This window comes from Pleurodeles waltl, chromosome 9, assembly GCF_031143425.1.
Source record: "Pleurodeles waltl isolate 20211129_DDA chromosome 9, aPleWal1.hap1.20221129, whole genome shotgun sequence".
Taxonomy (NCBI): Eukaryota; Metazoa; Chordata; class Amphibia; order Caudata; family Salamandridae; genus Pleurodeles; species Pleurodeles waltl.
The window spans coordinates 153,235,810-153,261,930 of NC_090448.1; the positions used below are offsets into that span (position 1 = coordinate 153,235,810).

The 26,121-nt window shown below is 47.7% G+C and overlaps 1 protein-coding gene across 2 annotated transcripts in view; it reads left to right on the plus strand.

Annotated features, from left to right (window-relative positions):
• The window catches only part of CCDC66 (coiled-coil domain containing 66), a 236,185-nt gene that overhangs the window by 147,870 nt on the left and 62,194 nt on the right, over positions 1-26,121 (plus strand). For both annotated transcript variants that reach the window (XM_069206457.1, XM_069206458.1), the window contains exon 15: positions 10,657-11,120. In XM_069206457.1, the coding sequence (XP_069062558.1) occupies positions 10,657-11,120 (464 nt within the window). The remainder of the gene's footprint in view (positions 1-10,656; positions 11,121-26,121) is intronic.

A 26,121-nucleotide genomic window follows, 5' to 3' on the forward strand; every position in this document is an offset into this window, starting at 1 on the left:
GACACAGCTAAGGCAATGGATGCACTCTATTCTACACAATATAGAGGGTCATTTCGTAAGCCTCAGTTTCGAGGAGGTTTCAGACCACAGCCTTCAGAGGCATCAACTTTCCAAACAAAACCAGCTTACCAAAACCAGTACCAGCGAGGTGGGTTTAGAGGCACATATAGAGGACAATACTCTAGAAATAGAGGTAAATTCCAGACCTCTAAACAGCCTGTGTAGGAGGTTGGCTCTGTATATACTATTTCAAAGTAAGACATAGTGTGCACAGAGTCCAAGGGTTCCCCTTAAAGGTAAGATAGTGGCAAAATTAGATAATTCTAATGCTCTTATTTTGTGGTAGTGTGGTCGAGCAGTAGGCTTATCAGAGGGTAGTTTAAAGCATTTGTTGTACACACACAGGCAATAAATAAGGAACACACACTCAAAGACTTACTCCAGGCCAATAGGTTTTTATATAGAAAAATATATTTTCAACAGGTTGAAGATTTACAGTAAACACTTTAAATGTAAGGTACTTCACTTAGATACTTTAGGAACTTTGAATAAAAGCAATATCATATACAGTCTTTGTAAAAGTGGCAATAAGCTATTTTCAAAGTGTACACAGTGCAAACATCAACAGTTCCTGGGGTAGGTAAGTAAAGGTTAGATTAGGAGGTAAGTAAAACACTTACAAGTCTCAGTCCTGGGGCATAGGCAGCCCCCCGTTGGGGGTTCAAGGCAACCCCAAAGTGACCGCACCAGCAGCTCAGGGCCGGTCAGGTGCAGAGGTCAAAGGGGTGCCCAAAACACATAGGCGCCTATGGAGAACAGGGGTGCTCCGGTTCCAGTCTGCCAGCAGGTAAGTACCTGCGTCCTCGGGGGGCAGACCAGGGGGGTTTTGTAGAGCACTGAGGGAGACACAAGTAGGCACACAAAACACACCCTCAGCGGCACAGGGGTGGCCGGGGGCAGTGTGCAAAGCAGGTGTCGGGTTTTAGGTAGAAAACAATGGAGGGACCCGGGGGTCACTCAAGTGGTGCAGGCAGACACAGGGGGGCCTTCTCGGGACAGCCACCCGCTGGGCAAGGCAGAGGGTTGCTTGGGGGTCACTCCTGCGCTGAGGTTTGGTTCCTTCAGGTCCTGGGGGCGGCGGGTGTACTGTTAGTTCCAGGCATCGGGTCCCTTGTTTCAGGCAGTCGCGGTCAGGGGGAGCCTCTGGATTCTCTCTGCAGGCGTCGCTGTGGGGGCTCAGGGGGGGTCGTCTCTGGTTACTCACGGGCTCGCAGTCGCCGGGGAGTCCTCCCTGACGTGTTAGTTCTCTGAAGCTCAAGCCGGGGGTGTCGGGTGCAGAGTGAGAAGTCTCACGCTTCCGGCGGGAAACGTGCAGTCTTTGGAAGTTGCTTCTTTGTTGCAAATAAGTAGCTAGTTTTGAACAGGGCCGCTGTTCACTGGAGTTTCTTGGTCCTTTAGTCCAGGGCAGTCCTCTGAGGCTTCAGAGGTCGCTGGTCCCTGTCGGATGCGTCGCTGGTTGCAGGTTTTCGAAGTTGGAGACAGGCCGGTAGGGCTAGGGCCAAAGCAGTTGTCGTCTTCCTCCTTCTCTGCAGGTTTGTAGGTCAGCAGTCCTTGTTTCTTCAGGTTGCAGGAATCTAGTTTCCTAGGTTATGGGGTGTCCCTAAATACTGAATTTAGGGATGTGTTTAGGTCTGGGAGGGCAGGAGCCAATGGCTACTGTCCATGAGGGTGGCTACACCCTCTTTGTGCCTCCTCCCTTTGGGGAGGGGGCACATCCCTAATCCTATTGGGGGAATCCTCCAAAATCAAGATGAAGGATTTCTAACGACAGGGGTCACCTCAGCTCAGGACATCTTACGGGCTTTCCTGACTGGTGGGTGGCTCCTCCTTGTTTTTCTCATTATCTCCTCCAGCCTTGCTGCCAAAAGTGGGGGCAGTGGCCGGAGGGGCGGGCATCTCCACTAGCTGGGATGCCCTTGGGTGCTGTAACAAAAGGGGTGATCCTTTGAGGTCCTGGACCTCTTTGGGTTCAGAGAATGCGTGGTGTGGGCGCTATGACAAATGTAGGGGGGGGGGGAATTTCCTTTTACGGACTAGGTGGTCTCACACACTATATAGTGTCATGCTTCATCATTTGACCACCTAGCCCTAGGACTACTATCCCCAGACGCCCTAGTGTACTCACTCACGCGCTTCGTCTCACGTTTACCTCCTCGAGATGGGCTCCACCCGGCTCGAGCAATTAATTGCAGATGCGCCTAATCAAATACGGACATATAATCCACCCCTCCGCTGGACTCCACACCTCAAGCGGTCCAGCGAGGGGTCGGGATAGGCATACAGCGAGCGCCTCCTTTGATGTAGTAAGTGCCGTTGCACTTACTGTATGGCGGACCACCAGCAACAACTCCGATAAGGCAGAATGTTTGAATGCACTTGTTGTTTTTTTTTTTTTTTTCTTCCCTTTTTAACTTGTATGTACGAATGTTTGTGGTTTACCTAACCAATTGATATTTACTAGGGGCTTTCAAGTTCCTCCCACATTATATGAACTTTGATCTTTAGCTAACAGCCAGGTGCGTTAGCCCCCCTGTAGCAGGAACCTCCTCAGCCCCCAACTAGCAACAAGGGCTGGGCATTCTCCCCACCATTTCTAATGGACACCTAATGTGTATACATACTTATTCATTTCTTAAACAGATGTCATCTATGTCTCTATTCCCTGCTTTCCTTCTTTTTCCCCTCGCTTCTTTCTTCTTTGTTTCCCCCCCCCCCCCCCCAGAGTGTGACTACAAGGAGACACTCCCCCTCCTGGAATCTGAGGCTAATTGGCTCAATGATTAGGGTAAGGATATTCTTTTCTCAACCACGTTTTCACTGTGTGCCCCGCATGACTTTCGCTTGCCGTGGCACCTGGCTTTATGTATATTTATATTCAATTTCTGAAATAGAGTGTGTTGTGTTGTGTCTGACTTATGAATTTACAATTTGTATCCCTTTAGGCCACCGCGAGGTAGTTCCTTGTCTAAGATAGGCCCTCTCATTCAATACATCACAGTTTTTTACCCCTTATTTTGAGGGGAGGTTTACCTATCTGCACTTAGCATGATGGTTAGGGATCCTAGGCCCTGAAGAATGCCCTGAGACCTCTCACGGCTCCTACCAGTGGGCAGAAACATGTCTGCCAACTTTTAGTGAGGTGACCAGTGAGTCCTTATTCTCACCGTGGTGTTCCGCCCCGTTTTTAGTCGCACCAGTAGTTACCACTATTAAAGTGTAGATCACACACAGGCGACTGCCTAGGTGCTTTTATATCCCCCTAGCATAGCTGGATCCCATTATCTCCAGATATAATTTATTTACGCACTGCCTCCGGTTCTTTTAATGGCGAGGTTGAGCCCGCCCAGGTGGTACTATCCTACCCTAGGTGGTCAAATGATGAAGCATGACACTATATAGTGTGTGAGACCACCTAGTCCGTAAAAAGAAATCCCCCCCCCTTCCTACATTTGTCATAGCACCCACACCACGCATTCTCTGAACCCAAAGAGGTCCAAGAGCCCACGGTCATTCTCCCGTGTACAGAGCTCTCCATTATCGGTGAACCCCATACTTTTGTGTGGTAACTAGTCTTTCAAACGAGGGAGCTAGTATGGGACGCTTCCCACCAAATATATTTCTCTAATCTCCCTCACAACTCTCTAGTAGTGTGATTATTGTGATCCTTTGAGGCTCACCGCCAGGTGTTACAGTTCCTGCAGGGGGGGTGAGAAGCACCTCCACCCAGTACAGGCTTTGTTCCTGGCCACATAGTGACAAAGACACTCTCCCCATGTGGCCAGCAACATGTCTGGTGTGTGGCAGGCTGGCAGAAACTGGTCAGCCTACACTAGAAGTCGGGTTGGTATTCAGGGGGCATCTCTAAGATACCCTCTGGGTGTATGTTACAATAAATTGCACACTGGCATCAGTGTGCATTTATTGTGCTGAGAATTTTGATTCCAAACTTCCCAGTTTTCAGTGTAGCCATTATGGAACTGTGGAGCTTGTGTTTGACAAACTCCCAGATCATATACTCTTATGGCTACCCTGCACTTACAATGTCTAAGGTTTTGCTTAGACACTGTAGGGCCATAGCGCTCATGCACATATGCCCTCACCTGTGGTATAGTGCACCCTGCCTTGGGGCTGTAAGGCCTGCTAGAGGGGTGACTTATCTATGCCACAAGCAGTGTGAGGTTGGCATGGCACTCTGAGGGGAGTGCTATGTCGACTTAGTCTTTTTCTCCCCACCAGCACACACAAGCTGTGAGGCAGTGTGCATGTGCTGAGTGAGGGGTCTCCAGTGTGGCATAAGACATGCTGCAGCCCTTCGAGACCTTCCCTGGCATCAGGGCCCTTGGTACCAGGGTACCAGTTACAAGGGACTTTTCTGAGTGCGAGGGTTGTGCCAGTTGTGGAGACAAAGGTACAATTTAGGGAAAGAACACTGGTGCTGGGGCCTGGTTAGGAGAGTCCCAGCACACTTTCAGGTCAAAACTTAGCATCAGCAAAGGCAAAAAGTTAGGGGGTAACCATGCCAAGTAGGCATTTCCTTACAGCCTGCAACACACCCAAAACAGTGACTTGCTTCACTCCCATACACTCCACAACTCTCCTGTGGAGGGGGGGAAGACTACAGCAGTTCCACACACATTGGCAAAATATCACCACAGACAACTGGGTGTTATCAATTATCCGCAATGGTTATTGCCTAGAATTGATAAACACTCCTCCAAATATTCCACCAAAGTTTCACAAGTTAACCCCAGAACATACAATTCTGTTACAAAAAGAGGTTCAATCTCTCTTACTCGAACAAGCAATAGAGCTAGTTCCACAGTCTCAGCTAGGAACAGGAGTTTATTCATTATACTAATCCCCAAGAAAGATGGCACCCTCAGGCCAATATTAGACCTTAGGCCCCTCTGCAAGATGTTATCCCACTGCTACATAACTAGATTTTATGACAGCCTTAGACCTCAAAGATGCATACTTCCACATACTCATCCATCCTGCTCACAGAAAATATCTCAGGTTTGTCATTCAAGGAAAACACTACCAGTTCAACCCTTTGGAATAACAATAGCTCCAAGGGTATTCACAAAGTGCTTAGCAGTAGTAGCAGCCTACCTAAGAAGACAACATATACATGTCTTTCCGTATCTAGACGATTGGCTAATAAAATCAAGCAATCCACAACCAAATTCATCTATTAGCGCAGTACATCCCAGGGATAGACAATCAGTTGACAGATATCCTCAACAGAAATCACCAACAAACTCACAAATGGGAAATTCATCCTCAAGTACCTCAAAAATACTTTCAAAAGTGGGGAACACCAAACCTAGACCTATTCTCAACAAGCGAAAACACAAAATGCCAAAACTTCACATCCAGACACCCACATCCCATAGAGCATTGCCCTTGGATAGGGATCAGTTGGTCCGGGATATTTGCGTACGCTTTTCCCCCCTCCCACTCCTTCCATTTCTAGTCAACAAGTTGCGCCAAACTTCACTCAACATGATACTCATAGCACCAACATGGGCACGTCAGCCATGGTACACAACATTACTAGATCTATCTGTAGTACCACACTCAACTCCCATGCAGACCGGATCTGTTAACAAAAAACAGAGGTCAAATCAGACATCCAAACCCCAATGTTCTCAATCTAGCAATTTGGCTCCTGAAGTCATAGAATTTGGATATTTACAACTCCCATCAGAATGTATGGAATTTATTAAACAAGCAATAAAACCCATTAATAGACAGTGCTATGCAAACAAATGAAGGATTTGTCTATTACTGTCAATCTAAAAACATAGATCCTCTTACAGCATCAATACAAGATAGTGTATGTTATTTACTTCATTTACAAAAATCAAATTTAGCATTTTCTTCAATAAAAATACACCGTACTGCAATTTCGGCATATTTACAAAATATTCAACATAGCTCTTTATTCAGAGTTCCTGTCATTAAAGCTTTCATGGAAGGCTTAAAACGCATCATTCCACCAAGAACAGCACCAGTTCCATCTTGGAATCTAAATATAGAGCTTACAAGACTTATGGGTCCACCCTTTAAACCCATGCACTCGTGCCAAATTCAATTTCTAACATGGAAAGTTGCCTTCCTAGTGGCAATTACTTCTTTGAGGAGTGAGTGAAATCCAAGCTTTTACACTTGAGGAACCTTTCTTCCAAGTACACAAGCATAAAGTTGTACTAAGAACAAATCCAAAATTTCTACCAAAAGTAGTCTCACCATTTCATATTAATCAAACAGTGGAACTGCCAGTCTTCTTCCCACAGCCATACTCTGTGGCAGAAAGAGCTCTGCATACATTATACCTCAAAAGAGCATTAATGTACTATATAGACAGAACTAAACAATTTAGAAAGACTAAATAACTTTTTGTGGCTTTCCAACAGCCACATACAGGCAATCCTATATCAAAACAAGGTTTAGCAAGATAGATTGTAAGGTGCATACAAACATGCAATATCTAAGCAAAAAGACAACTTCTAATCACTCCTAAGGCACATTCTACAAGAAAGAAAGGTGCAACAATGGCTTTTTTTAGGAACAAACACTACTGTGTGGACGTATTATCACAACAACAAGCCACAGTAGGACAAGCTGTTCTAAGAACATTATTTCAAACAACTTCAACTCCTACAGGCTAGCCACCGCTATTTTTTGGGAGGACAAACTGCTTTGTAGTCTATGCATAGCATGTGTATCTGCAGCTACACATGCCATCGAACGGAAAATGTCACTTACCCGGTGTACATCTGTTCGTGGTATGTTGTGTTGCAGGTTCACATGCACCCTCCCTCCTTCCCGGAAGATTGTAGTCTATTTAAGTTAACACATTTGTACATATGTATATACATTTACATTTGCATGGACATCCCTTTTTTTTCACTTATATACTCTATCACTCCTTCCTTTACACTCTGCGGTAAAACAATCTAACAGTGGAGTCAATGCCCATGCGCAATGGAACCGAAGAGGAGGAGTCACTTGATCCTGTGACTCTAAAAGACTTCTTCGAAGAAAAACAACTTGTAACATTCCGAGCCCAACACTAGATGGCAGGACCTATGCACAGCATGTGAATCTGCAGCACAACTTGCCACGAACAGATGTACACTGGGTAAGTGACATTTTCTATATATAGATATACATTTCATGTTTCGGGAACAATCATTCAGTGCACATCTGCACTCTTTGTGCTACCATTGATATAAGGAACTTCCTGTCTTGGATGCAGGGTAAGGGTCCACCAGTCCCTCAGCAAATGTCGACTATTATTTTTAGGACGTAGAGGTAAGTATGGTGCCCCTGCCACCAGGTGCTGTACATAGCACCGTTTGATGTATTAATCTTACAGCTAATTCCTCACCTTTTAAAAAATCTCCTTCTAGGCATCTGTCTTGTTAGGAACTTTTTCACCAGCAACCTGAGCCATGACTACACCTCCTGATGTGACATTATTGCAGCATATTTGAGACTTCCTCCCTGTTCACCTCAGGGGAAAAAGCCAGAGTTGAAGATTCTACATTTGGTTCTGGTAGCTGTCCAAAACACATCTGGCTGGGCGAACTGTCAGCATGCCTGCTTTAGAAGAACACCAGAATTACCTAATTTTTGTAGTGGGAAACCAGCACTACCAGTCCAGGACACTGCCACTTGGTCTCAGTGTTTCCTTTCAAGATTGAACCAAGATCCTGGCCCCCAGTGGAAAACTACCTCTTTTACTACTTATGTCTCTCAACCTCACCTGTGCTTTCAAGGCTATAACCATAAACCTTCATACTGCAGTATACAGCTCTCCATTGTCACCAAATCCTCTCATTAACCCCTTGTTAAATAAGGTTATTTTTTTTTTAAAAATGTATCATATCATATTTTTTTGCATGCCCAGCACATTCTAGCGGAAGCCAGATGATAATAGCATATATTCACATTTCCATGCACAGGTTTCCAAACTTTAGCTGCACGTTCCTCCCGGCCACCCCATCCTCTCCCCCATCTCCTGACTGCCACCCCCCCACACACACTTCTCTAGCGCTTCTGGTACCTCGATTAGTTGATTGGTACACATACATGTGGTATATCTACTGCACAACAACATTTGGTTCATCATTGTCTGATGGAAGAGCCCATATCGGGGGTAAGGGAATGTCCCTATAGTCCGACCATTTTTGCCAAATTTTAGAATGCAGGTGTGGCCAGCCCAGCGGCTGATATCTATATATCTCTAGACCCCTACAGTAGTCGAGGCCTTGTTTCCAAACACTCAATACAGGAGGCAGCATAGCTTTCCACGCTCCGGCAATGTCCCTCTTTGTTATGGTGAGGCCTAGCAGCAACAATGTACACTGATATCTATTACCCCCAATTCCAGCAGCCATGTGTAGAAGTACTAATTTGGGGGTCAAGTGGTATATGTAGTGATAGGACTGTACCAAGACATCCTGATGATTTCTGCGCAGGGCAATCACATAGTGTGTAAAAATGTACCTTCGGACCCTTCACCCCGAAGGCACTGCTGTGAAGCTATCACACCCATGCACCAAAGGCACCTCCTTGTATAGTACACCATATGGAGCTATTTTAGTTGTGTCATGCGTAAGTGTGAGAAAATAGCCACCTCAAAGGTTGACCGCACCACCTCGGCCCAGTCATCATAGTCTATGATTATATTATCCTTCTCCCTTGACCATTTCAGAGCATCCAGTGCATGTGGGTTGTTAACTATCAAAGAGCAAAATAGTCTGGATATCGTATGAACTCCCATACCTCCCTGCAAGAGCTTGCACTCCAAGGGTGACCTAACAAGGCAATAGAGCATGGTGTAACTGCAGGTATTTATGAAACTGGGTGCGGTGCAAATGGTATTCATTCTGTAGGTCTTGTAAGGATTTTAAGTGAGTCCCATTCATTACGTCTCCTAATAATGTTTTACCTACCAAGTCCTATCTCCCGAAGCCCTCCAATTGACCCACCTGCCTGAAAGCTGTCCTGTGCCACGAAGGTGTAATTTCTGTAAGGGTACCCAACATTCCCATCAACTGGTGGGCCCCCACACCAAATTTTGATCATTACCTGTGTCGTCTGGGGTAATTAGGCCTCTGTTTACTCTAGAGCAAGCCAAGTAGGGAGGCTTCGCCATCACCCACCTTTTGGCATTATAAGTGGGGTTATGTTTGCCACACCACCGTTCATTAATAACTAGCAAGTGGGAAGCCACATAATACGAATACAAATTTACTGCAGCTATAACACCCTTGTATGTAGGTAAGAAGCCTGTGGCCAAGGATAATCGAGGAATCCTCCTTTCCCCCTCCCACCTCCCCCCTCAATCCCAGAGGATTACTGATAATATGGAATCGAATTGGTGGAACCAGTGGCTCAGGATCATGTATAGAAAATTCTGTTTATATAATAGCCTAGACAGGGAAATCATCTTAAAAATCGAGGACCTTCCCATCAGGGAAAGGGGAAGGAGCTACCACGTTTGAACCTCCTTTTTCATTTTTTTTTTTTTTTCTTTTTTACTCCATAACCAGTCTCCGTCTGGCAACAAATACACCCCCAGTTTTAAGACCCTTTTCCTCTAATCGAATGCCTGGTGCCCAAGTTCATGGACCCTCATACATTTGTAGGTAGCATGGCAGACATGGATACATTTATAAAGATACCCCAAAAATATGTAAGATCTCAAATATACGCGGCCCAGTGATGTTGGGGTCTGGCATAAAGATTAATATATAGTCCGCCTATAAAGCAATTCCATCCAAGTTATCTGGGGATCAGTCAAAGCCTCTAACCAGTGGATCTATTCTGGCCCATTTGGCCAAGGGTTCTATCGCCAAGGTTAATAGTAAAGGTTAGAGTGGACACTTGGCGTGTACATGTAAGGTGAATTTACCTCAAACAGTTACTTTGAACTTGAGCCCAACTAGATCGCATTGATCTGAATAAAAAATCTCAAAGAAATCGAAGCCCATTGGAATGCGTCAAAGGACTTAGTTCTACTGAAAGACTTCCATGGTGGGTGAATATGAAAGTATACAAATAAAGCATTGAGAAGATGTGAAATGGCCCGAAGAACAAAGATTTAGAAAGTGAGACCTCAAATTCCCTTGGAAGGGAGAAAGTACAAACAATTTCAGAATACATTGCTGTTGAAGGGGTTAGTTTTGAAGAGGAGGACTTTGATTTGCATGATAGATCAGGATGACTGTTTTGGAGTGTTTTGGCTGCTGGTCTGGGAGGGGCATGGTGCATCCATGCCTGACTTTTCCAGAACAGTTTTCCTTTGCTCTCGTTGTCTGGCACTGCTTTGCTTTCATGTTGTTTTAACTTTAAATACAGTATTGCTAAAGCTCCTTTTCAATTCTGCTCTTTTTGCAACTTTTGTTGTAATCTCCAAGCTGGTATAGCATCAAGTGTATACTTTGTTTAGCCCTACTTGTAAAAAAGGGAATCCTGTAATGATGGTAAATGCAGCGGAAAAGGACCATGCATATATGCATCCTGATTTAGATACCTGTCACTGAAAATGCATAAGTAAAAATGTTTTCTTTTTCTGTTTAGATGATTTCAAATTTGGTGTTAGTGAACATTCTGAAGGTTACATTCCGGAAGCTGTACACAGAGAAAACTCTCCAGATATTTCTGTAGAATTTAAGACAGAAGCGACCAGTAAGAAACAGAAAACAGACATGATGCATGTGAGTAAGAAAAACACCTCAAGCAAAGAGAATAAAAACCTTTCCAATGAATCAAATGAGACGATTGAAAGAAGAGAAAGTGAGCAGAAAGTGGTGCAAAAATGTACTAAGAGACGTGAATGGAACATTACTAAAGCAGACAAACAATATATGCCTGCCTCTGAAAGGTACCCAAGAGGACACCAAAAACAAAGGGAACAAAATAAAGCACGAAGCCGAACAGAGCTACTGCATTTAGTGGAAAGAAATACCTCAAGAAACCCTATTTCTAAAAATGTCTCTCCTTCACCTCGTGAGGACAAGAAGGAAAATAATCCAGTTACTAAGGTAAAATCTTGATATAAAATGTTATAATTTCTTAAGGAGGTAATGTTCATTGTCTTAAAGTTTGACTAACTATCTTGGACAATTGTTGAGCTCCGTCTTCCCAACAGTTGCCACAAACTACTGCATGTTTCTGCCTTGTCCATCTTGGAGGCTGGTTAATTCAGGGATGGGGATTTATGCTAAAACATAGAGAAAGTTTACTATCAAGTGGGCCGCCCATGTACTTGGATGTATGTTTGCACCACACACAGGCTCCCAGGTGAACCTGTTTTCACGTTTCACTTAATTACACTTTTTCCTAATACCAAGTTAGAAATCTCTTAAAATTGCAATTTTTTTCATTACTCTGTTAACTCATCATTCTGGTTTATTCATTTTCAGGTGGCAGTTAAAACCCTGTCTGTTAATGGTAATCGGTCTTCAGTATTCTGTTTTAAGTAAATATCTAATGCTAGAAGGAGACACGCACGTCATAGTTCTTTTGTTGTAAAATTGCAGAGGTGAAAGACTTTGATGAATGGTAGGACATTACCATTATAAGCTAAGTCCCGGCTTGTGATAAAGTGGCGTAGTGTGGAAATGAAGAGACATTGATTCAATGATGAGTGCATTTATGTAAGAGCTTCATTACATGCACAGAATAGGTATGTGAGTGCTTGTATAGTATAGAGCTTGTGGTGATTGGAGGGATAGCCACTTCACAATCGCAGTTATGAAATAAATTGTGACTGAATTAGGACAGGATTGTGGTGTCTTAAACACAGTTAGTAGAAAATAACCCCTGAAACTAAAGGGATGGGGGTTATATAAAACCAAACGCCAGTAGATTCCCCTGTGTATACAAATCAAACCTAAATCTCATATTTCTGCACACAGTTTCCACCACTCGTACAATAAACTTTTGTTCAAAATAAAACAATTCTGAATGCCAAAGTACTAGAACGATATATATGTGTGTGTTCAATGGCATGTATTGTATTGTATTGTAACAGTATGTTCGATGGCATCTGTTGCTGCAGATACACATGTTGTGCACAGTCCGCCATCTTGTGTTGGGTCGGAGTGTTACAAGTTGTTTTTCTTCGAAGAAGTCTTTTGAGTCACGAGACCGAGGGACTCCTCCTCTTTGCTTCCATTGTGCATGGGCGTCGGCTCCATCTTAGATTGTTTTTTTTCCGCCCTCGGGTTCGGACGTGTTCCTTTTCGCTCCGGGTTTCGGGACGGAAAGATAGTCAAAACTTCGAAAAACTACGTCGGTATTGTTTCGCTCGGGATCGGGATAGTTAGAATCGACACCGAATCGTGAAGAGCTCCGGTAGCCCTTCGGGGTAATTTCGATCCCCCGTCGGGGCCTGGTCGGCCCGACCGCGTGTAACATCGACACCGATGGAACGGACCCCGTTCCGATTCTGTCCTAAATGCCACAATAAATATCCATACACGGACCAACATTTGGTCTGTAACTTGTGCCTGTCACCCGAGCACAAAGAAGAAACTTGTGAGGCCTGTCGTGCGTTCCGGTCCCGAAAAACGCTCCGTGACCGTCGAGCCAGAAGACCTACAGATGGCGTCCACGCCGACAGAACACCGAGAGTTCAAGGAACAAGGAGAAGAGGAGGGAGCCTTCTCCATCCATGAATCGGACTCGGATGAATTCGACGTCGAGGAAACTGTGAGTAAGACGTCGAAAAGCACACAGCACAAGAAAACAGACAAGGCCCAGGGGACGCCACTGCCAACTGGCCATGCCTCAACCCATAAAGGTGACCATCCATCGGCACCGAAAAAGGCCGAACTGGTGCCCAGATCGTCCGACTCGGGTCGAGACACAGGCACGCAACATTCTCGGGACCAAGAAAGTGTTGCCGAAAAAGATCGACGCCGAGAAAGCGGAGCCGACGCTGTTTGGACGCAGAGACAGCAGCACAGAGGATGATAGACGCCGAGAAGGCTCGACTCCGAAAAAGAAGAGATTCACCTCGGAGCCGAAAACAAAAAAAGACAGTTTCGGTGCCAAAACAACCAGCAACCGAACCCACTACCGGCTCATATTCAGAGGAACAATCATTGTCCTCTCAAATGCGTAAACACAGGTTTGAAGAGGAGTTACAGACTACTGATGTAGACCATACACAAAAGAGGATCTTCATCCAGAGTGGAACAGGGAAGATTAGCGCACTCCCACCAATCAAGAGAAAAAGGAGACTAGAGTTCCAAACTGAACAACTGACACCACAAGCAAAGGTGGCAAAGAAAGCAACTCCGCCACCCTCTCCTCCACCTGTAACTCAGATATCACCGGCACAAACTCCGTCACATTCACCGGCTCACACCACCATGAGCCAAGATGACCAAGATGCTTGGGACCTATACGACGCCCCAGTGTCAGACAATAGCCCAGAGTCATACCCTACCAAGCCCTCACCACCCGAGGACAGCACAGCGTATGCGCAGGTGGTAGCTAGGGCAGCAGAATTCCACAACGTGTCGTTACACACAGAACCTGTCGAGGATGACTTCCTTTTTAACACCCTCTCCTCCACCCATAGCAAATACCAAAGCCTGCCTATGCTTCCAGGAATGCTAAGGCACGCGAAGCAAGTCTTCAAAGACCCTGTCAAGAGTAGAGCGATCACTCCAAGGGTAGAGAAAAAATATAAAGCACCTCCCACAGACCCTGCTTATATCACCTCTCAACTGCCACCAGACTCAGTCGTGATAGGAGCAGCTCGCAAAAGAGGCAATTCACACACATCGGGCGATGCACCACCCCCGGATAAGGAAAGCCGAAAATTTGACGCAGCTGGGAAAAGAGTCGCTGTACAAGCTGCAAGCCAGTGGCGCATCGCAAACTCTCAGGCGCTCCTAGCGCGTTATGACAGAGCCCATTGGGACGAGATGCAGCATCTCATCGAGCATCTACCCAAAGAATTTCAAAAGCGGGCAAAACAAGTGGTTGAGGAGGGACAACACATCTCCAATAACCAAATACGCTCCTCTATGGATGCAGCGGACACAGCTGCAAGAACAATAAACACTGCAGTAACCATCAGAAGGCACGCATGGTTACGCACATCTGGCTTTAAACCAGAAATACAGCAAGCAGTACTCGATATGCCGTTCAACGAACAACAATTGTTCGGACCAGAGGTTGACACGACGATTGAGAAGCTGAAAAAGGACACTGACACAGCCAAGGCCATGGGCGCGCTCTACTCCCCGCAGAGCAGAGGCACTTTCGGCACCTTCCGTAAAACAACCTTCAGAGGGGGGTTTCGGGGTCAGGCCACACAAGCCAGCACCTCACAATCAACACTGTCTACCTACCAGGGACAGTACCAAAGGGGAGGTTTTCGGGGCCAGTACAGAGGGGGACAATTCCAGAGAAACCGGGGGAAATTTCAAAGCCCCAAAACCCCAACAACCAAACAGTGACTTAAAAGTCACTCAACCCCTCCACATAACACCAGTGGGGGGAAGACTAAGTCAGTTTTATCAATCGTGGGAGGATATAACAACAGACACTTGGGTCTTAGCAATTATCCAACATGGTTATTGCATAGAATTTCTACAGATCCCTCCAAATATCCCACCAAAAACACAAAAAATGTCAAAACAGCATTTAGACCTCGAAGAAATAGAAGTTCAAGCACTACTGCAAAAAGAAGCAATAGAACTGGTACCATGTACAGAAATAAACACAGGAGTCTATTCACTGTACTTTCTAATACCCAAAAAGGACAAAACACTGAGGCCAATCTTAGATCTCAGAATACTAAACACCTACATCAAATCAGACCACTTTCACATGGTCACGCTACAGGAGGTGTTACCACTGCTAAAGCAACAAGATTACATGACAATCTTAGATCTCAAAGACGGGTATTTCCACATACCGATACATCCTTCGCACAGGAAATACCTAAGGTTTGTATTCAAGGGAATACACTATCAATTCAAAGTCTTACCGTTCGGTATAACAACCGCACCAAGAGTATTTACCAAATGCCTAGCAGTAGTAGCCGCACACATCAGAAGGCAGCAAATACACGTATTCCCGTATCTAGACGATTGGCTAATCAAGACCAACTCGCTAACAAAGTGTTCACAACACACAGAGTATGTCATACAAACCCTCTACAAACTCGGGTTCTCCCTCAACTACACAAAATCACACATTGTGCTGTGCAAAATACAGCACTACTTAGGAGCGGTAATCAACACAACAAAAGGATTAGCCACTCCGAGTCCACAAAGGGTTCAAAATTTTCACAAGGTCATACAGGCCATGTATCCAACACTAAAAATACAGGCAAAAGTGGTTTTAAAACTCCTAGGCATGATGTCCTCATGCATAGCCATTGTCCCAAACGCAAGACTGCACATGAGGCCCTTACAACAGTGCCTAGCATCACAATGGTCACATGCACAGGGTCACCTTCTAGATCTGGTGTTGATAGACCGCCAAACATACATCTCGCTTCTATGGTGGAACAGTACAAATTTAAACAAAGGGCGGCCGTTCCAAGACCCAGTGCCACAATACGTAATAACAGATGCTTCCATGACGGGGTGGGGAGCACACCTCGATCACCACAGCATCCAAGGACAATGGGACGTACATCAAACAAAACTGCATATAAATCACCTCGAATTACTAGCAGTATTCCTGGCACTAAAAGCATTTCAACCCATCATCACCCACAAATACGTTCTTGTCAAAACAGACAACATGACAACAATGTATTACCTAAACAAGCAAGGGGGAACACACTCGACACAGCTATGTCTCCTAGCACAAAAGATATGGCAATGGGCAATTCACAACCACATTCGCCTAATAGCACAGTTTATTCCAGGGATCCAAAATCAACTAGCAGACAATCTCTCTCGAGATCACCAACAGGTCCACGAATGGGAGATTCACCCCCAAATCCTAAACACTTACTTCAAAATTTGGGGTACACCGCAAATAGACCTATTTGCAACAAAAGAGAACGCAAAATGCCAAAACTTCGCATCCAGGTACCCACACAGACAGTCTCAAGGCAATGCCCTATGGATGAACTGGTCAGGGAAATTTGCATACGCTTTTCCCCCTCTCCCTCTCCTTCCATATCTAGTAAACAAATTGAGTCAAAACAAACTCAAACTCATATTAATAGCACCAACATGGGCAAGACAACCTTGGTACACAACACTACTAGACCTGTCAGTAGTACCACACGTCAAGTTACCCAACAGGCCAGATCTGTTAACACAACACAAACAGCAGATCAGGCATCCAAACCCAGCATCGCTCAATCTAGCAATCTGGCTCCTGAAATCCTAGAATTCAGACATTTAAACCTCACTCAAGAATGTATGGAAGTCATAAAACAAGCTAGAAGACCATCCACTAGACACTGCTATGCAAGCAAATGGAAAAGGTTTGTTTGCTACTGCCATAATAATCAAGTTCATCCATTACACGCATCCCCAAAAGATGTAGTGGGATACTTACTACACTTACAAAAGTCAAATCTAGCCTTCTCTTCCATTAAAATACACCTTGCAGCAATATCTGCATACCTGCAGATTACCCATTCAACTTCACTGTTTAGGATACCCGTCATTAAAGCATTTATGGAAGGCCTAAGAAGAAGAATACCACCAAGAACACCACCTGTTCCTTCATGGAACCTTAACATCGTCTTGACAAGACTCATGGGACCACCTTTTGAACCCATGCATTCTTGCGAAATACAATTCTTAACCTGGAAAGTTGCATTTCTCATTGCCATCACATCTCTAAGAAGAGTAAGTGAAATTCAGGCATTTACAATACAAGAACCTTTTATCCAAATACACAAAAATAAGGTTGTACTAAGAACCAATCCTAAATTCCTACCAAAGGTTATTTCACCGTTCCACTTAAATCAAACGGTAGAGTTACCAGTGTTCTTCCCACAGCCAGACTCAGTAGCTGAAAGGGCACTACATACATTAGATGTCAAAAGAGCACTAATGTACTACATCGACAGAACAAAGGAGGTTAGGAAAACAAAACAACTGTTTATTGCATTTCAAAAACCTCATACAGGAAACCCAATATCAAAACAAGGTATAGCCAGATGGATAGTTAAGTGCATCCAAACCTGCTATCTTAAAGCAAAGAGACAACTGCCCATTACACCAAGGGCACACTCAACCAGAAAAAAAGGCGCTACCATGGCATTCCTAGGAAACATTCCAATGCACGAAATATGTAAGGCAGCCACATGGTCCACGCCTCACACATTTACTAAACACTACTGTGTAGACGTGCTATCCGCACAACAGGCCACAGTAGGTCAAGCCGTACTGAGAACTTTGTTTCAGACTACTTCCACTCCTACAGGCTGAGCCACCGCTTTTGGGGAGATAACTGCTTACTAGTCTATGCACAACATGTGTATCTGCAGCAACAGATGCCATCGAACTGAAAATGTCACTTACCCAGTGTACATCTGTTTGTGGCATTGGTCGCTGCAGATTCACATGTGCCCACCCGCCTCCCCGGGAGCCTGTAGCCGTTGGAAGTTATCTTCAACATTTGTACATTTGTATATATATATATTGTTGGACTTTTGGCCATACGCATGGTCATCCCTAGTCGTTTTGCCTCCTTCCTCCTGGTTTTTCTGACCTTTCGCTGTTGGCTCTAGGACTCTGAGCACTTTATCACTGCTGACCAGTGTTAAAGTGCAGGTGCTCTCCCATCTAAAGTTGGTATGATTGGCTTATACCTGATTGGCATATTTAATTTACCTATAAGTCCCTTGTACAGTGGTATCTCTATACCCAGGGCCTGTAAATTAAATACTACTAGTGGGCCTGCAGCGCTGCTTGCGCCACCCACTGAAGTAGACTTTCAAACCTGTCTCAGGCCTGCTAGCGCAGGGCCTGTGTGCGCAGTTTTCTGCCACAGGGACCTGGCATCTAAATTTACTTGCCAGGCCCAGGACTCCCCTTTTACTACATGTAAGTCACCCCTAAAGTACGCCCTGTGGGCAGGGTGCCATGTATGTAGAAAGGCAGGACATGTGCCATATTGCATGGCCTGTCCTGGTAGTGACAAACAGCCTAACTTGGTGTCTCACTGCTGTGAGTGCTGCCTTCTCATAGGATTGCATTAGAAATGCCCTGCCTTATGTGTAGGGGTATTGTCTGAGTTATGAGGGCTAGCGTAGGCGTGTTTGGTATGGTTGTGATGGTGATAATAAATACTGCTTACTGGTGTGGGTGTATTTTTTATTACTATCACAGAAATGCCACTTCTAGAAAGTGCGCATTTATCTGTGCTTATAATTCTGGTGTTTTGCAGCTTGACTCCAATCCACGTCTGGGCAGAGTGACAGTTGGGGCTTTGTGCATACTTTTCAGACAGCCTGTACACAGGGAGGGTGGAGGTGTCACTGAGGTGCATCTGCATACTGAATAGTCTTCCTGGGCTGAGAGAAGGGAGAGGCGGGGCATACCTGCATTTGTAAAGACTGTGCCCTGGCCTCACACAATAGGGTCGTTAACCCCCCACTGATGTTTGGAGCCTGTGCTGAAAGGAGAGAGGGGGCACTCCCAGAACCAGTTGTAACTGGCTGGAACCTCCTCTCCCTACCATTGTAAAACACTGTAAGAACTGACTATAAGTACAGGGGAATTTTCCCCACAATTTGAACATTCTTGGAACTTGAAACTGGACACAGAACGCTGATGAATGGACTCACCAGGAAACCGCCATGGACTGCTGCTGCTGTGCTGACCTGTGACCTGCCTGGTCACTAGGAGGAACTGCCACCATCTGCACCCCTTGTGCTGGCCTGTAGCTGGGCCCACCAGCCCTGTGCTCCTTCTTGTTTAATTGTTCCCAGGGGCAGGGTGCTGTGGCCCCTGACCCCTGCTACGATCCTTTAACCCTTTGGCAGAATGCTTTTACGAGGAACAAGGCATTCTTTTAATGACTGAGGCTGCTGAGGGGCCATTGCGCTTTGAAAGCGCTTTTCTTTTGCTAAACAGAAAAATCACCGCCGCAGCCCGAGCTTGTGGATGTGTTCTAGCGCTTTGAAGGCGCTTCTCTTTTGTGCAAGGAAATCACCGCCGCAGCCCGGGATTTAAAATGTGCCCTAGCGCTCTGAAAAGCGCTCTCCTGCTGTTAGGATCACCGCCGCAGCCGGGTTTTCGAGTTATTGCAGAGCGCGAGGATCGCGCTCAGCTCAGTGCCCCCGGGGCACGAGAAACCCCTTTCCAAAATGACGAGGAGCAAGCCTGCTCCTAGCGGTGCCCCCGGGGTAGGGATCGCTCCAAGGAGCGCCCCCGGGGCACCGGCCGGCCCGACCTGGTGCCGGCGTTGCCGTCGGAGCAGGAGGGAGAGGAGGACGCCTCTCCCTCCCCTGCTCCACCCCCGGAGGGCTCTCTCCGCAGTGCGCGGCCGGGGGAGACAGCCTCATCGGAGGCTCGCCCCCGCCGCCAACTCTCTGGTGGGCCCCCTCGTGGGCCCGAGGCCACCACAAAGGGGTCTCTCCTGCCAAAAGGGCCGACGGAGGACCCGGGAGACCCCAGGAGGTTGCGGGCCCCCAGAGGGGCCCGCTCGCAGATCGGAGGGGGTGCGTGGCGCCCCCCTCCTTAACCCAAGGATTTCCCTGATTTGGGCCCCCCTGGGAGGGCCGGTGGAGGCCCGGGGGGCCCTCCAATGAGCACGGGTCCCAGAAGGGGCCCGCCGAGGAATCGGAGAGGGTGCGTGCCGCCCCTCTCTATCTTCCAAGTTTAGGGAGGCCCCCGTTTTGCGCAGAAGAGCGCCGGGGGCCCCATTTATTCGTTTTAGGCACTGGAAGTGCCTCTTCATCAAAACAGGTACTTTCTAAAGGGACCAATATACCGATACTCTAAAGTTCTTTTTACAGACTTTATTCATTGTGTTATATTACCTGCCTGTACTATGATGATTTTACATATGTGTGCACATGTTCCTTTTATGGGCATGACTTGCTAATATGTTTCCCTCACTTGCCATAGGTTTTCTAATGTTCCTACTATGGGCGTTTTATGATATCCTTAAGACAAGTGTTCTAATGTAATTACGTGTTTCCTGACTACTGCTTATGTTGCAGAATACTGAGTAACCTGTGTGTTATGTGTGACTACTGCTAGTTTGCAGAGTAACTAATGTGTAACGTTCTGACAACTGCTAAGGTAGCAGGATAGTACTGTTATGTGATGTTGGTCTAATAATTACGTTGTGTACAATACAGTGTATTTTCATATAATCTGGTGTTGTGTTTCCTTTGTGGTGGGGATATTGCGTCACATGTATGTGTGTGTTGTGCAAACGCTTTACGCATTGCCTCCGGGTTAAGCCTGACTGCTCGTGCCAAGCTACCAAGGGGGTGAGCAGGGGTTATCTTGGACGTGTAACTCCCTTGCCCTGACTAGAGTGGGTAAGTTCTGCCTGGCTGAGGTGCATACCCTAGCCAACCAGAAACCCCATTTCTAACATTGGAAGTCAGCGGTGAGGATAGGACTTGCGCTTGCACAATACCATTGTGACTCATTATTTCACTACAAGGATTGCGTTTAGACCATCACATGTTTGGCTTCTCTTAACTTTCTCTCTTTGGTCATTTTTCCTGTTTTCAGTTCTCACGCTTGGGTATTGTGGTTGTCACAGTTGAGTTATTTGTACCTTTTCAAGATGGGGCTTACCTTTGATTTAGAGGACCTGCCGTTTTATACGCAGGGGGAATTAGAGGGGTTCTGTAGAGAGAGAGGGCTGCCTGTAGAAGGGGACCTCAGGAGATCTCTGAATTTCTTTGAAAGGTTTGTGACATTTACCCAGGGAGGGAGTGTGCTTAGGGGGTACCCAGAGGATCCTGAGTGTAGCGAGGGTTCCCAATGGGAGGGCTCCCAGACCTCATCCCTAGAGAGTGGTAGAGAGACTGATCAGGAGGGTGAGAATGACCGGGTGGGGACGCCAGTTGACAGGGAAGGCCCCAGTGATAGGGAGTCCCTTGCTGGGTCCAGTGTAAGAAGCAGGGCTACCTCTCATTCCATGACGCCTGATGAGCTAAGAGATAGGCGGGAAGAGAGGGACCTGAAGTTGCAGTTAGCGCGCCTAGCTGTTGAGGAGAGAAGGGCTGAGGTAGAGAAGGCCTTAGTACAGGAGAGAATGGCAGAGGCAGAGAGGGCCTTTGCCAGAGAAAGACTCGCTCTAGAGCGCAGTCTGAAGGTTCTGGACTCACCAGCGCTGCAGGTGGAGTCCAGTGGTGGCAGCAATGTACAGTGCTGTAGCAAAGATGTTCCTCACATACCCATAGATCTGGTACCTAGGTTCCAAGAGGGGGGTGACATACGTCAGTGGTTAAAGGAATATGAGAGGGCTCTGGTAGAGCGCAGGATCCCTGAGAAGGATTGGGGAACTGGCCTAGGGAGTTTTATTCCTGAGGAGGGGAGGGATGCCCTACTGACTCTAGAAGAGAGTGACAGGGAGGGGTACTCCGCTGTGAAGAACGCACTGATTGTGAAGTATGGTTTTTCCCCTGAGGAATACAGAAAAAGGTTTAGGGGTGGTAAGAAACTGTCCCACCAGTCTTGGGAGGAGTTTGTGGAGGATTGCTGCATTGCACTAGATGGATGGGTGAAGGGTAGCACAGTAAACAATTTTGAAGGGCTGTTTAATCTGATTCTCAGAGAGCACCTGTTTCGTTGTTGTTTTTCAGAGTTACGCCAACACTTGTCAGTGTGTGAGCTCTCTGACCCCAGGGAGCTTGCAAAGGAGGCAGACTTCTGGTTGCGTACCAGAGGGTCTGGTGTGGCATTAGGGGGTGTTCCTAATGAGAGTGGTCTAGGTGTTTCCCAACAAGGTGTGGTGGGAAAGGAATGGAGTGTCCCAGGTAGGTCCCAGTGGACTGGGATGGGTGAGGGACCCCATGTCCCGTCTCTGAGGAGAGGGAATGGGGCTGGGCTGAGGCCCAAGGTGCCCAAGATACCGTCCCAGGCCCCTGAAGGTTCCATGAGTGAACGCCAGGAGGTGAGCCTAACCTGTGCCGTAGGGCCAGCTGTTCAGAAGGATCCCATTTTGTCATTAGGATTTAGGCGGGTGGCTGGTGATAGCGTTCCGCCGGTCCTGGTGTCTGGTAGTCTCGCTCTACAGCGGAGGAGGCGGAAATCCAGACATAGGGTTGAGAGGGGGCTGCGGGCCCCAGTGGAGAACCTGGAGGGTCAGGGGTCAGCTCTGAGTGCAGAGCCCCCCGGGAATGACCTTGGTGAGACCATTTCTGGGCTGGGGGGAATCCAGACTCTGTCCGATGGGCAGAGGTCAGGAGACCTGCGCCAGCCAGACTCTTGTGTGGCCCTTGGGGAAAGTGTTTCCCTGATGGGGGGTAGGTGTGCCCCCCAGGAAGTCCTGGTGCGCCAGGCAATGATTCAACCGCAGGGTGGTGACTCTGGGTTGGATGATCAGGTTCAGGGGGTAAACTCTGACCTGATGGGGAGTACGTGTGCTCCCAAGGAAGTCCTGGTGCGCCAGGCAGTGGTTCAACCGCAGGGTAGTGACTCTGGGTTGGATTGCCAGATTCAGGGGGTAAGCTCTGATCTGGTAGGGGGTAGGTGTGCTCCCAAGGAAGTCCTGGTTCGCTGGGCAATGGTCCAGTCTAAGGGTGTCGTCCCTGGACTAGATAGACAGGTTCAGGGGGTAAACTCTGACCTGGTTGGGGGGGCGGTTAGTGTGCTCACCCCCCTGTGTGAAACTTCTGGTGGCTTCTCCCGAGGTGGGGAGACGCAGGACTCTGGAAGTGGGGTTCAGGGAGGGGGAAGCCCGCCCCGGACCCCGGTGCAACCCAAGGGTGTCGTCCCTGGGTTGGGTGGTCAGTCGCCAGGTAGTGATCCTGGGCTGGCGAGAAAGTTGTGCAGGGCTGCTGTACCCAGCACCCTGGCAAGTGTGGATTCTGGTGATACCCCTCCTAGGAGAGGAGGGCGGGATCCTAGAAGGAGGGGTAGAGGGAGGAGAGCCTCGCCTCTAGCCCCTGTAGAACCTATGGGTGCGGACCCTAGGTTGGTGGATCAGTGGCAGGGTAGAGCCCCTGAACTGATCAAAAATGGAGTGGAGACAGGTTGCTTTGCACCTGGGGCTACCGCCCCCCACTCATTATGGTTTCAGAGACCAGAGGCTCCTAGATGGCCTGGGGCCTGGTTCTGGCCATTGGCAGCTAGAGAATCCCCGTGGGTTGGTCTAGGCTGCCTGGGACGCATTGACAGAGAGATCCCAGTGGAGTCAGGAAGGCGTAGAACTGGAACATGCCCCTGCTGTTGTGGGCCTGGGTCCTTGTTCTATCGCCCCAATCAGGAAAGTACATCAAGGTATTGATTGTTCTCCCCTGGATTTTGGCTGGTAGGGGGTTGTGTTGGACTTTTGGCCATACGCATGGTCATCCCTAGTCTTTTTGCCTCCTTCCTCCTGGTTTTTCTGACCTTTCGCTGTTGGCTCTAGGACTCTGAGCACTTTATCACTGCTGACCAGTGTTAAAGTGCAGGTGCTCTCCCATCTAAAGTTGGTATGATTGGCTTATACCTGATTGGCATATTTAATTTACCTATAAGTCCCTTGTACAGTGGTATCTCTATACCCAGGGCCTGTAAATTAAATACTACTAGTGGGCCTGCAGCGCTGCTTGCGCCACCCACTGAAGTAGACTTTCAAACCTGTCTCAGGCCTGCTAGCGCAGGGCCTGTGTGCGCAGTTTTCTGCCACAGGGACCTGGCATCTAAATTTACTTGCCAGGCCCAGGACTCCCCTTTTACTACATGTAAGTCACCCCTAAAGTACGCCCTGTGGGCAGGGTGCCATGTATGTAGAAAGGCAGGACATGTGCCATATTGCATGGCCTGTCCTGGTAGTGACAAACAGCCTAACTTGGTGTCTCACTGCTGTGAGTGCTGCCTTCTCATAGGATTGCATTAGAAATGCCCTGCCTTATGTGTAGGGGTATTGTCTGAGTTATGAGGGCTAGCGTAGGCGTGTTTGGTATGGTTGTGATGGTGATAATAAATACTGCTTACTGGTGTGGGTGTATTTTTTATTACTATCACAGAAATGCCACTTCTAGAAAGTGCGCATTTATCTGTGCTTATAATTCTGGTGTTTTGCAGCTTGACTCCAATCCACGTCTGGGCAGAGTGACAGTTGGGGCTTTGTGCATACTTTTCAGACAGCCTGTACACAGGGAGGGTGGAGGTGTCACTGAGGTGCATCTGCATACTGAATAGTCTTCCTGGGCTGAGAGAAGGGAGAGGCGGGGCATACCTGCATTTGTAAAGACTGTGCCCTGGCCTCACACAATAGGGTCGTTAACCCCCCACTGATGTTTGGAGCCTGTGCTGAAAGGAGAGAGGGGGCACTCCCAGAACCAGTTGTAACTGGCTGGAACCTCCTCTCCCTACCATTGTAAAACACTGTAAGAACTGACTATAAGTACAGGGGAATTTTCCCCACAATTTGAACATTCTTGGAACTTGAAACTGGACACAGAACGCTGATGAATGGACTCACCAGGAAACCGCCATGGACTGCTGCTGCTGTGCTGACCTGTGACCTGCCTGGTCACTAGGAGGAACTGCCACCATCTGCACCCCTTGTGCTGGCCTGTAGCTGGGCCCACCAGCCCTGTGCTCCTTCTTGTTTAATTGTTCCCAGGGGCAGGGTGCTGTGGCCCCTGACCCCTGCTACGATCCTTTAACCCTTTGGCAGAATGCTTTTACGAGGAACAAGGCATTCTTTTAATGACTGAGGCTGCTGAGGGGCCATTGCGCTTTGAAAGCGCTTTTCTTTTGCTAAACAGAAAAATCACCGCCGCAGCCCGAGCTTGTGGATGTGTTCTAGCGCTTTGAAGGCGCTTCTCTTTTGTGCAAGGAAATCACCGCCGCAGCCCGGGATTTAAAATGTGCCCTAGCGCTCTGAAAAGCGCTCTCCTGCTGTTAGGATCACCGCCGCAGCCGGGTTTTCGAGTTATTGCAGAGCGCGAGGATCGCGCTCAGCTCAGTGCCCCCGGGGCACGAGAAACCCCTTTCCAAAATGACGAGGAGCAAGCCTGCTCCTAGCGGTGCCCCCGGGGTAGGGATCGCTCCAAGGAGCGCCCCCGGGGCACCGGCCGGCCCGACCTGGTGCCGGCGTTGCCGTCGGAGCAGGAGGGAGAGGAGGACGCCTCTCCCTCCCCTGCTCCAGCCCCGGAGGGCTCTCTCCGCAGTGCGCGGCCGGGGGAGACAGCCTCATCGGAGGCTCGCCCCCGCCGCCAACTCTCTGGTGGGCCCCCTCGTGGGCCCGAGGCCACCACAAAGGGGTCTCTCCTGCCAAAAGGGCCGACGGAGGACCCGGGAGACCCCAGGAGGTTGCGGGCCCCCAGAGGGGCCCGCTCGCAGATCGGAGGGGGTGCGTGGCGCCCCCCTCCTTAACCCAAGGATTTCCCTGATTTGGGCCCCCCTGGGAGGGCCGGTGGAGGCCCGGGGGGCCCTCCAATGAGCACGGGTCCCAGAAGGGGCCCGCCGAGGAATCGGAGAGGGTGCGTGCCGCCCCTCTCTATCTTCCAAGTTTAGGGAGGCCCCCGTTTTGCGCAGAAGAGCGCCGGGGGCCCCATTTATTCGTTTTAGGCACTGGAAGTGCCTCTTCATCAAAACAGGTACTTTCTAAAGGGACCAATATACCGATACTCTAAAGTTCTTTTTACAGACTTTATTCATTGTGTTATATTACCTGCCTGTACTATGATGATTTTACATATGTGTGCACATGTTCCTTTTATGGGCATGACTTGCTAATATGTTTCCCTCACTTGCCATAGGTTTTCTAATGTTCCTACTATGGGCGTTTTATGATATCCTTAAGACAAGTGTTCTAATGTAATTACGTGTTTCCTGACTACTGCTTATGTTGCAGAATACTGAGTAACCTGTGTGTTATGTGTGACTACTGCTAGTTTGCAGAGTAACTAATGTGTAA